Source organism: Salvia hispanica, chromosome 5 (assembly GCF_023119035.1).
Source record: "Salvia hispanica cultivar TCC Black 2014 chromosome 5, UniMelb_Shisp_WGS_1.0, whole genome shotgun sequence".
Lineage (NCBI taxonomy): Eukaryota > Viridiplantae > Streptophyta > Magnoliopsida > Lamiales > Lamiaceae > Salvia > Salvia hispanica.
In genome coordinates this window covers 37,948,596-37,961,509 of record NC_062969.1, presented here as the reverse complement: position 1 = coordinate 37,961,509, position 12,914 = coordinate 37,948,596, and the positions used below count along the sequence as shown (strand labels likewise).

The 12,914-nt window shown below is 37.5% G+C and overlaps 1 protein-coding gene across 1 annotated transcript; it reads left to right on the top strand.

Moving 5' to 3' along the window:
- Positions 1-9,651: 9,651 nt before the first annotated feature.
- Positions 9,652-10,504, top strand: LOC125190442. Its single transcript, XM_048087757.1, has one exon. It carries the CDS (start codon positions 9,799-9,801, stop codon positions 10,261-10,263), a length of 465 nt encoding a protein of 154 aa, XP_047943714.1. The 5' UTR covers positions 9,652-9,798; the 3' UTR covers positions 10,264-10,504.
- Positions 10,505-12,914: the final 2,410 nt, after the last annotated feature.

The window sequence follows — 12,914 nt, the reverse complement described above, 5'->3', positions numbered from 1 at the left end:
AATTTTATAAATAGTTTATGTTATTATTTGTAAATTGTACTCCTTTTATTATTTTCAAATATTATACTCCGTATTATATACATATACAATTTAAAATGATAGATTGAGAAATTTAATGAGATTGAAATGTTACTAAAAATGAGGCTGACCTTATTCTATATGTTTTAACTGAAACAATGTTTATTGATATAGCATTAAAAAAAAGGATTGTGAAATGAGGCTCAAAATTAGGCTTTAATGTTGATGCCTAGGCCTTAGTGACTGGAGTGGTGAGTTTTGAAAATAAATCGTAAAATAAGGGAATGATATATGGACAATGTAAATAAAAAAGAAATGGAAGTATAGTATGAATTTTGAATGGCCTTATCATCTTCTGAAAAAAATTTAATCTATAGCTGCCTCGACAATTGCTATGATGTTGCCAATAAAAATGTAATTTCAGACAAATTGCATGTAAAGTTATTATGAAATTTTATAATAATTTGTTTTTTTTTTCATTGAATTTTATCGGACTGTATAAATTTTCCATCCGACTTAATCCGATAGATTTCCGGCACAAACTTATCTTACGTGGTGCGCTGTAGGTGTGACTTGGCAAATGACAAATTTATGGTTCAATTCGAATTGTGAAATTAATGTTACTTTTATGCTGAATTCAATTTGTGGAATTCGATTTGTATGTTTATGTCGATTTGTATGTTTTCATTTGTGCTATTTGTATGTTTGTGATAAGTACAGCGTCAAAGATTGCAAAGATAGAAGATAAACAATTAGAATGAGTGGAATTTTGCCAATTCACACCTCCGCGCCACATAGGATAAGTAATTGTATCGGAAATCTATCAGATTTGGTTGGGTCTCATGGAAAGTTTACACATTCCGATAAAGTTCATGATTTTTCAAGCAACTTTTAAAGTTTATGGAAAAAACAAACTATTTAAAAGTTCAAAACTTTATAGCCAATTTGCCCGGCTAAATTTTAGAACTTCAAATGAATTTCTTGAAAATTTTGGCACAGAGATTATTTTTTTCAAAAGAAAAGGAAAGAAAGAAAAAGACTGTACAAGTACATATAAATTGGATAGTTACATTAAAGCCTAATAATTCATTGCCACCAACCCGCAGAGAATTTGACAAGAAATTGGGTTATTAATTATTTTGCTCAATATTTTGGCACTCTTTAACCGACTGAATCAGTCTATCACTGAAGTACTATATAATAAATTCATCGTTATCCTTAGGAATGACTTATTTGCCAATTTAACTCTGTATATTACTATATTAATTATTAATATTTGATTTCACCCACAACTAGAGATAACATTGAATATGCATTTCCTTTGTTATAATTTGATCTTGACATGATTAGTACGACCCCAACAATCACCATCCTTTAATAATATAATGCATGAATATTTAGTTTAACAGTAGCTAATGACAAAGACTCGTTTGGCAATACAATTTTAAACTAAGACATGTCACCCACCAAATAAATAAAATAATTCTTGAAACTAGGTCTCTTCCCCCACCCTCTCTATGTGTGCGGGCGTGCTTATTGTTCTTTTTACATGATTTTGTTGGAATCTATGCCCGATCAAATGATTTTTGACCAATTATAATTTCAACGAGACATTTAATTTTGTGAAATTAAATGATATAGCATTGATTTACGTTCGGAGTAGATGACCGTGGTATATTCATTTTCTCAAATTCGATTCTCGGTGAGTGAGTAATAATGGATTAAAGTTGTGCAAAATTGCAAACTAATTAAATGAACTATGAGAGAAGCTATGAGATCAATTAAGAGAGTTAATTATCCCACATTAAAAGTTACAACCTTATTAATCAAGTATTTAATAAGAAAAATTATTATATATAATAATTATTATAGTGGACTAAGATGGGCTGTAGAGCCCACACGCGCTGCCCGCCTCGCCGCGAGCCTTGGATCTTGCAATTGGTCTTTTGGCCTGGTCGTGTGGCTCAATGCTTCTATAAATAGGCTATTTGGCTCGGTGCTTCTATAAATAGGCTATTTGAAATTTCAAATTGAGGAGCTTCACGTTTTATAACATACATTTACAAAAATAACTTTATGCATTCATAGAGAAATTAGTAAAGCATGAAATGAATTGTAGTGATGTAACTAGAGAAGTTGAGCCTTTCTAATCAGCTGAAATAAATTGGAAGGTATTAATAATGTATTCTTCATGGGAAAAGAATTTATGCACTATTCGACATGAAAAAAAATACTCCCTCAGTCCCAAGGTATTAGACCAACTTTCCTTTTTGGGATGTCCCAATATATTAGACTCATTTCCTTTTTTAGCAAAAAGCATCTATCTTATTTTATTCTCCACCTATTTTTTTCTCTCTTCTCTCCCCTACTTTTTCCCTCTCTCATACTTTACTCTCTCCACTTTAACTATTTAAATATCACTTTCTTAAATCATGTGCCCAAAAGAAGTGAGTCTAATACTCCGGGACGGAGGGAGTACTCCATTTTTAGGACTCCTAATAACAGTATTAATCCAACATATACAATCAATATGCTCTCTCTGTATACATATTCCTGACATATAATGACTGAGGTCTGAGGAACACAGGCATATAACTGCATATATAGGTAGCTATGGAATTATCCCATATTCCAAAAGATAAGGCCTACCAAGTTCTGCTGAATTTTACTGTTTTTCAGTAGACTGTGAAACTGCACTGTCATCTCAGCTATAAATCCCAAAACACAGGAACAGTGTTTCGCATTCAAGAATTAATATTAACGGGTTTCGTTTAATGAATATGATATATTTGAGATAAAATTTGGTGCTGTGGATAGTATTTTATAAATTTGGGATATGGATATAGTTATATAGCCGATCGCCTGATGAAATGTATATGCAGTCATGCACATGATGTTCGATGCGACTTATACTTCTCATATAATTGAGTTGGATGTTGAAATACCACTGATTTCGCAATAATAGTCTCAACCAGTTATGATGCTCTAAAGGAGTAACAAATAGATATTTAATTTGAGGTATGAATTTGGCCGGCGACACTACTGAAGTAGATATGGATGATGTTGGTGTGAGGAAGAGGATGTCCCATGTGGTAGTCCATAGTATTTCTGTAGCCCACCGTCTGAAAGGGAATCTGAAAAAGAAGAATAATTTAGTTTAGATACAAGAGGTATGTGATGAAGAGGTGATAAACCGATTTTATTGCTTCCTTTTCTATTTAATTTGCTCGGTTATTGATGAAATGTTGATACTCCCTCTATTCTCAAAGAGAAAAAGTATGAACATTTGGTTTGGCATATGGGCGGATTTAGCTTATGGGGACATGGGGCAAATGCCCCTCCTCATCCATTTATTTCCTTATATATTTATATATGAATTTCTGGTTATATACTTCAACCACACTAAATGCATCTTCTCAAATACATAAATTTTTCTATGTATTATATTTCTGTCTCTCCTTCAATAAAATTCTAGCTACGCCCCTGGTTCGGCATGAGTTTTAATGAATAATTGAAAAAGTAAGAGAGAGATAGAAAGAAAATTTTTTTATAATATTGTTAGTGAAGAATGAGTTTCAATTCATTAGAGAGAAAGAAGTTTCCAAAATTAGAAAATTCATATTTTTTAGGAACGAACTAAAAATGAAATTGTTTATATACTTTTCAGGGATGGAGCGATTATTTTTTTTACAAGGAAGGCACATTTTTGTAGCTCCACGTGCAACAGGGTTCGAAAGAGAAAAATTAAGGACAAATAAGGAAAATGAGGAGATTTGGGGTAAGGATGACCATAGTGTCAGCTGCCCACTAGTGCCGCAATCGAAGCTTGCCTTGCCAAAGTCACCTACCCTAGGCCTGTCAATTTTGATACAATACGAGAATTCAACATGAACACGCGTGAAGTTAATGAGTTTGAGTCCTTATCGATCTCCCCAATTAGAACTTGATTATTTCGGTTGAGTCGTGGTAGGTTTGATTTATCCTTTGAGAAATAAAATTATTATTTTAATTATTTTTATCAATTGAAATATCATAATTTAATTTTATTATTTAGATTTATGTTATGATAAAGTTTTAATCATGTTAGAACATATTTCAATTGTGTAATATCATGTTTAAGTCATTATCGTGTCGTGTCAAACTAAATTATATACTCCCCCCGTTCAATAAAAGTATGGACATTTAGGACGGGAGAGAGAAAGCAAAAGTAATTATAGTATTGTTAGTAGAGAATGAGACTCGCCTTATTAGAGAGAATAAAGTTACCAAAAATAGAAGGAGGTATTTTTATAGGACACCCCAAAATGGAAAATGTCCTTATTTTTTTGGGACGGAGGGAGTTGTAACTTGCATTAGAGCATCTCCAATGGTCGGCTAGCGACCGGCTAGCCGATTCTTCGCGCTGGCCGATCGGCTAGCCGAACCATTGGAGGCGGCCAGCGCGAAATCGGCGAGCGGACCGGCATGGGCTGGCCGATGCGCTGGCTGTGATCGGCTAGCCGCCATTGTGGCGGCCCGATCGGCCAGCGCCGATTTTTGTTTTTTTTGTTTTTTTTTTATTTAAAAAACCTATATAAACGCGATTTTCGTTTCATTTTCATTTGCACCACTTGTTTTAACGAGTTTTCTCTCTCTCTTTCTGTACAAGAGCATCATCGAGCGATGGATCACAACAACGAGTCCAGTCCGGCGACGAGCGGCTCTCAGACTCCCACGGTACACTGTGGGATGCGGATGGGGCGAGATGGTGGGCGAGATGGGCCCGGGGTTTAACATCCCTTTGGAATCAGATGATGGGGATGATGGCAGGTGCGCGCCGGGGATGCGAGGGGAACCGGGGGGGTATGCCGTGGGGATGCCGGGCGAAGCGAGGAAGCGACGGGCGATCGAGCGCCGGGTGGAGGGTATGCCCAGGATGCGGCACGAGATGATGGGGATGATGTGGCGGGGGCGGGATGCAGGGGGATGCGGCACGGTATGCATCCGGGATGCACGAGGGGGATGCAGGGGTCACCGGGAGGGGACACGGTATATCGTCCCTCGCTTGATTTTTTGATGGCTTCGTCTCACACGTCGACCCCAATGGAGACGCAGTTCACTGGCGATGACCTTCTGTCATTGCATGATATGGGGATCGATCTCGGGGATCCGAATACTCCCGTTCTAGCGAGGCGGGCCGCGCCGAAGAAGAAGACGAGGGGAAGGCCAAGGCGGTCGGCGAGTTATCACAGCCCGCTGTTGACGACACCCCCGGCCGCGGGGAAGTGGACGGAGGATGAGTACGCCGGAGTGGCCAGGGGGTGGTTGGAGGTGTGCGACGATCCGCTGGTTGCGAACAACCGGCGGGTCATCAACATGTGGGCGAAGATCGAGCTGCCTATAGGAGGCACTGCCCGCACGGGAAGGACTTCGGCAGGGAGGAGGTCTGGAAGGGGTGGGAGCGCATCGGGGCCGCGGTGGGCCGTTTTGCGAATTTGTACGCCAACGCCTTCCGTCAACTCGATAGTGGGCGTAATGAGGACGACGCCCGGAGGATAGCCGAGAGTCGGTTCCCCTTGGCGGGAAAGTATAAGGAGTTCACCTTCTGGGAGTGCTTCTTGTTGCTGAAGGACTCCGAGAAGTTCCGGGCGGGGTGCGACGCTGGGTGGCCGAAGAAGTAGAGGCTGAACTATACCGGCGACTACAGGGCAGCAGCGGCGGATCTCACGACCTCCCCCCGGATGCTTGAGGGAGTTTCCATACCCTCCTTCATTTGCTTGGTCGCCCCGCCCGGTTGGACGAGAGCGGGCGCAACGGGCTGCGAGGGGCGGATCCCCCTATCGCCCCGCGAGGTCCAGGTCCTCCGCCCTCCCACCCGCCCCACTCGAGTACACTCTCCATTCGCGTAACCATACGCGGGATCAGATGTACAAGGTCTTCCAAGATTGGAGGACCGCCACTGACCCCACGGAGAAGATGTTTCTTCACTCGATGCTCGAGAGCATGCGGGTTGATTTGGAAATCGCGAGGGCACGGCTAGCGGGTTCCGACGTGGGCTCGATACCACGGGTAGCGGCAGCGGCAGCGGCGGCGGCGACGGCGATGAGGAGTAGAGAGTGGCGGGGCTCGTGTGTGGAAGCCCTTTTTTATAAAAAAAAATCATGTACTTTTTTTTAAAAATCTTTGTACTTTTTTTTTTAATGGAATGGATTAATTTTCATGTATATGTCTCGTAAATTTAATTCCGTATTTTAATCGTAATTTTAATTCCGTAAATGTAGTATATTTTGAATTATTTTTATTGCGGCTGGCCTAAATCTGATGTGGCAGGTAGATTTTTTAGTGTTGCTGACGTGGCAGGGGAGAGAATGGCTAGCCTATTGCTGGCCTATGTAGCATTGGAGATGCTCTTAGGGCATCCGCAGTGTGGTGGACTATAGTCCGTCCTATAGCAATTTATGGTCCTCCACGTCAGCATTCGGTAATCCTACCAATTCACCGGCAATGGGGCAAATTCTAACCCACCCTATCTTTTAACAACCATTTTGTATTTATTTTTAATTTTTTTTTCGAATATAATAAAATAGTGAAATATATACATAAAGTTAAGACCACAATATGAAAATCTTTGTTTTATTACAAACCCGAAAAAGTACAACACGAAATACTAAAAAAACTACTCCCTCCATCCCAACTAAGTTGAGTCGTATTCCATTTTGAGATATTCCAACTAAGTTGAGTCATTTCCTTTTTTGACAAAAAAAAACATCCAATCACTCTTACTTTATTCTCTCTTTATCTTTCAATATTCATCTCTCCTACTTTTCAACACAATTTCTTAATCTCCGTGTCCAAATATTTTGATTCAACATAGTTGGGAGTGGGACGGAGAGAGTACAATCTCAACGGTTACGTGACCAAATTTCTTCGATGGGGCTATTATCTCTTTATATCTCCTACCTTATCTACTATTTCTCTCATCTCTTACTTTACCAATTTCTTATTAAAACTTGTCTTTTCCAAAAATAAGACTATTTTTCGTTGATGGATGGAGTATAAAATAAGGCTTCAAACTGAATTCCAACTTGGATCCAGCCAGATGAAGTTAAGATTGCTTCTACTCGACAAGGTAGATTCTCCTGGAATGATAGATTGGTACTAAGTCGGGTGACTATACAGGCTTAGTCTTACCCAATTGGATAAATTAAGGCTTGTTTCTACTACCTGTAGTAGGACTGTTGGAATCTATGCCCGGTTAATGGACTTTTGACTAATTATAATTTTAACGAGACATTTAATTTTGTGAAATTAAATTATATAGGATCGATCTACGTTCGGAGAAGATGACCGTTGTATATTCATTTTCTCAAATCCGATTCCCGGTGATTGAGAAATAATGGATTAAAGTTGTGCAAAATTGCAAACTAATTAAATGAGCTATGAGAGAAGCTGTGATACTAATTAAGAGAGTTAATTATCCCACATTGGAAGTTACAACCTTATTAATCAAGTATTTAATAATTATAGTGGACTAAGATGGGCTGTAAGAGCCCACACGCGCGCACAAGCGCGCCCGCCCGCCCCGCCGCGAGCCTCGAGCCCTGCCCGTGCCCTTGGATCTTGGCAATTGGTCTTTGAACTATTCTTTGGGCTTGGTCGTGTGGCTCGGTGGTTGAGTTCGACCTTAGGCTGGTCTAGTTCTGTTTAGACCACCATCGTTTTCACGTCAGCGAGCCAAGCGGGATGACATCTCGTCAGTGTGACGCGGTAAAGCCAACGTGGCTGACACGTGATAGTCCACGTCAGGAACGAACCTAGACGCGTCTAGATTCAACCTCTCCTCTCTAGCTCTGAGATTTGTAACGTCTTGTAACGCTCAGCGGTTACAGACTCACAATGATGATAGCCATCATGGCTGTTGACCTCCTGCAGTGGACCGAGCCTATAAATAGGCTAGCCATTCCATGCATTCTATACACAACATCAAACACTAGAAGCATTCTGCATCATAAGCTCTCTTCCTCTCTGCATTGTCTTTATGTCGAAGCTCTGCCCTCTCCTCCATCCAATTCTCCGGAGCGATAGCGGTGCTGCTTCACCAGAGACGTAGCCGTTTTATCTTTGGGGACGAAACGCCAATCCGAAGAGCACTACCGGGGCGTATCTCGTCTTGCGGAAAGATGACTCCTCGACTCGGCTAATAACTTTACACGGTTTACTTGTTTCGAATTTTTCCTTGTAATCTTGTTTCAGCTTTTTCCATTTGTATTTCTTCTTGGTTGTTTTACACCCGGCTAGTTTTATCTCTTGTAATCCAGAAACCCAACAAGGACGAATGAAGTACTCTCACTGTCTCATCATAAATGTGTCCCCTTTTCTTTTTACAGTGTCCCATTATAAGTGAACCATTTACCTTTTTAGCAAAAAATAATGCCCATTTGTCCCTTAAAAATAAACCGCATTGGTCATTTTGGGATGTCCCTTAAAAATAGATCAATTCTATTTAAGGAAACTTTTTTTCTCTCTAATTAGGTAGGTCTCATTCTCCACTAACAATACTCCAACTTTTTCTTTCTATTTCTTTCTTACTTTACAATTATGCATTAAAATTCGTTCTATTTCAAATGTTGTCCATATTTTAGGGACGGAGGAGTATATTTCTTCTCTATTACTTTATCCTCTCACTTATCTATTCTATTGAAATAATTTCATTTTTATCATCACCAAAAGACATTTATTTGTATATGAATAAGATAAATGAGAAAAATGGAAAATTTGTGATTTAATATTCTAATTTTAAAAATGGTGAAACAAAATATAATTTGACTAAATTTCATCATTTAAATAGAATGAAATAATAGAAATGAAATAAGATACATTTATCTTAAAATGCTAATAGTACTACATAAACTTGACTCACTTGGATTTGAGTCACAATTAAATAAAAAACCTCAAATCTCAATGTGCAATTGCATTAGCACCTTCTCCTAGGCATTCTTTATAAAGTTTTCTTTACAATCTGGATTTCTCAGCTACACATCTTGATTCATTAAGTTCGGATAAGCTGTTTGGGGGCAACGCCCAATAAGTTTCTTCCATCTTGCCCAATCAAGTCACTCTTGTTGAAACTTGTGTATAAGCCATATTTATGATTATACACGTATATATATGCGGTGGGTACACCCTTACAATCGATGTAGAAAACCCTAATTCAGAATTCTGACATTTTTGCCTTTTAATTTTACTAAATGTGGAAAATTAAATAATCTACATATCTTGAGGGGTTTCTTTTCCTTTTGGGTAGTTTCGTTTTTATTTTGGTTCTGTGGGCGTTTTGAACTTTATCTATAACAAAAAAAACCAAACCTCTTAAATTCAATGTACTTGTGAGTGACTTCTCATGTGAAAATCCCTAGTTTTGTTAATCCATTTATTGCCATTTTATTTTCTAGTTTTGATTATGTCATGTGTATCCCTCTAGAATTTGTCTTTTTCCCTTCTCCTGCTGCATCAAACTCGTGTTTTCACTCCTTGATATATGTAAATTTGATTTGGGGTTTTGTGGTGGTCCAATTAAATAATAAAAAACAAAAACAAAATAGAAACCCCATTTTTGCACTCCATAATTAATATAGTGGAGTAGTAATTTCAATTTGGAAAACCTCCATTTAAAACTAACCATTAACCAACCACTATATATATCCACGCTCACACGCGCGCATTTACTAATAAGTAAGCTCTTTTGTTAAACGTCCACTTCAATCAAATTCGAAGCTCTCCTCCTCTCCCTCTCTTGTTGCGATGGCGGATTTTCACGGCGGCGCCGGCGGAGGAATGGCGGCGGAGGATTATCAAGAAGAGGAGATGTGGGCCATGATGAAGGCAAGAGATCAAGGCCCCAAAACAAGAAAGAATTCGCCCGCCTCATCCACGTGGCACTTGACCGCCGCGAGGGCCATTCCGAGATCCGCCGCCTCCTCCGGCGGCGCGTCTTCGGCGCCCCTCTCCATCCCCGATTGGTCCAAAATCTTGAAGAAAAATCCCAAGAAGGGTGGTGGTGGTGCACACAGCCACCACGGCGATGTCACCGACATCGATGACGGCGACGATGAGATGCTTCCGCCGCATGAGTATCTGGCGAGGAGGGTGGCGTCGACGCAGATTGCATCCTTCTCCATGTGTGAAGGAGTGGGAAGAACTCTCAAAGGGAGAGATCTCAGCAACCTCAGAAACGCGATTTTGACGAAAACGGGTTTCCTTGAATAGTATAGTTGCTATTACTACTTCTTCAATAGGTTTGGTTTATGAAAATAAAAGGGGACAGATTTTGTGAGGTAGCAATGTTTTGGACGTCGGAGTTTGCCTTTTTTTGTGGGGGGAGGGTTTCGTAGCTAGTGCGTAGTACTAGTATAAAATTGAAGCAAGAAAAATGTTCAAAATGGCATGGTCTAAGATTTTGTACGGCAATTTGCATTTTTGGAAAAAATACAATATTTGTATTGAATTGTGTAATCTGGGTCAATATTACTTAGTACTACAATATTATTGATTTGTATAATCTGGGTCCAACAATATGAATACTATAGCTTATCTTAATTTCTAAATTCGTGTCATGCATTTAATTATTCCAATAGATTCGACACACTAACATTTGTCACGCCTTTGCTCCTTTGTACACAAATGACAAATCTATCTAGAGTTGTTAAATTTTATTTTAGTATGAACGAATAACCTGAGATACAATATTAATCGACACGTATATATAGAGCTGAAAATTGATCTCGACGGTATGATGGTATGGAGTATTTTTTTTGTTTGGAGCACTAACAAACATTAGTAAAATATTTTGGCAAAATTCTAATGGAAAAAATCAGATGCACAGTGGAAAGACTATGCAATACACTCCGGCACGAATCATGATTAAATATAGAACCTACTCTTGGATAGTTACTTGATTGATTTGATGTAATACTGTTTATATAAGCTTGTTATAGCATCTTATATATAGATACGGTGCCTCATGGATTATTCAATAAAATTGGCATTAGATTGTACTCCTCCCTCACATGATAATTGATATTGTAAATTTTGCTTTGTAAAGAATGTAATTATAAATTAATTTGAACAAAAAATTATTCATTCCATGAGCTATGAGACTCGATTGAACTTGTAGATAATAAAAGGGATTGGGGAAAAGGAGAAAGAGATTAAGATGAACCCGTAGAAAGAAAGAAAAAAAGTGCTAAAAAGAGAGAAAAAAGAGGATGATTAAAATAGTGGGATCCTATTAATAAAGATAAACAGCAAGTTTTTGGTGGAAATAGGAATAAAAGAAAGCGGTAATAATGTAATTTAATGTGCGATCTTTGTATAACGCATCACCATGTGTTGTGTTTCACCTCATAGCAGAGAATCCACGTCCAAGTGTGGATCCTTTGCTATAAAAGGGACAAAGCAAATCATGTTTGATAAAAATGCTCGTGTTTCACTTTAAATTAGAGTGTTTTCTTATAATTCTTCTTTCTACAAAAACTTCTCACTATTTTAATTCCAATCTTGCTCTTTTATTCTTTTTTTTTTCTTTTATCCTTCTATAATTTTCTATCTTTAATCCATTTTGTCTATGTTTTCCTCTCCTTTTTTTTTATCTTCAGATTAAATCATTATCTCGTTCCTCATCTCTTGTTCCCTATCTCTTTAATAAATTCGCATCAAACTAAATTTATTTTAACACTCTTTTTCTCTCTACAAAAACACAACAAAATTTGTATACTGTTTAGTTCTCCTACTTTGTATACAATTTAATGATAATTTTATATATTAAATAATTTATGAACTTTCCAAGATTAATCACATGTCATAAAACAAAGTGATAGAACTATTTAGAAAATCACTAAGTTTCGGTTGAAAATAAAATAAAAGAAGCCATATTAATTTGATTCAAAGTGTGATCGTTTTAAAACACATCACCTTCGGTTAGTTTCGTTCTACAACAGATAATCGACGCTAAGTGTGGATCCCCTGTTGTGGGGTGGATTACAACTTATGGAATTGTGCTAAAATACAATCGTGTTTTAGTTTAAATTAGATTGTTTTTTTTAATCGTTCATTCCACTGAAACTTGCCACTATTCAACCACTTTGCCTTTGATATTTTTTCTCTTATTTTTGTCTTTTATTTTTCCTTCTGCATATTCTACTTAAATCATTTTTCTCTCTGTTTTTCTACATATTCTATCTTAAATTATTTTTGTTCCTAAAAAATTATTGAATATTTTTTTTAAATAAATTTATTTTACAATATCTTTCTATATAATAAAACACAATAAAATTATTTCATGTTTATAATTAGTATATTCTGTAGAATGTAATTATAATTGTAACACCCCCATACAATAAGTGACCAATCGAATTGAGATTAGGGGTGGGTAAGTAAGGTATACCTTACCGAAACCACCATACCGTATACCTTACCGTAAATACGGTATGCAAAAAAGTCATATCTTTACCTTACCAAAGTTTTCGGTATACCGAACTTCGGTATACCTTATTTTCGGTATGACGAATTTCCATACCGATACCGTACCTCATTTGCGGTATACCGTACCAAAGTTCGGTATACCTTACTTTTGCGGTATACCTGACTTTCAACATCAATTAAAATAGAAAATTAGAGTATTTAGAATATTATTTATATTTTATAATTTTAAAAATAAATTAAATATAATTTATTCATAATTATATTTATATTTCACAATAGATTTTATAATTTTAAAATATATAAAATATATTTTATATATAATTGTGTTTATATTTTTGTGGTATATACCTTAGTTTACGGTATATACCTTAATTTACGGTATATACCGAATTTCGGTATGCAGCGGTATACCGCGGTATTTGAAAATTCATACCGTT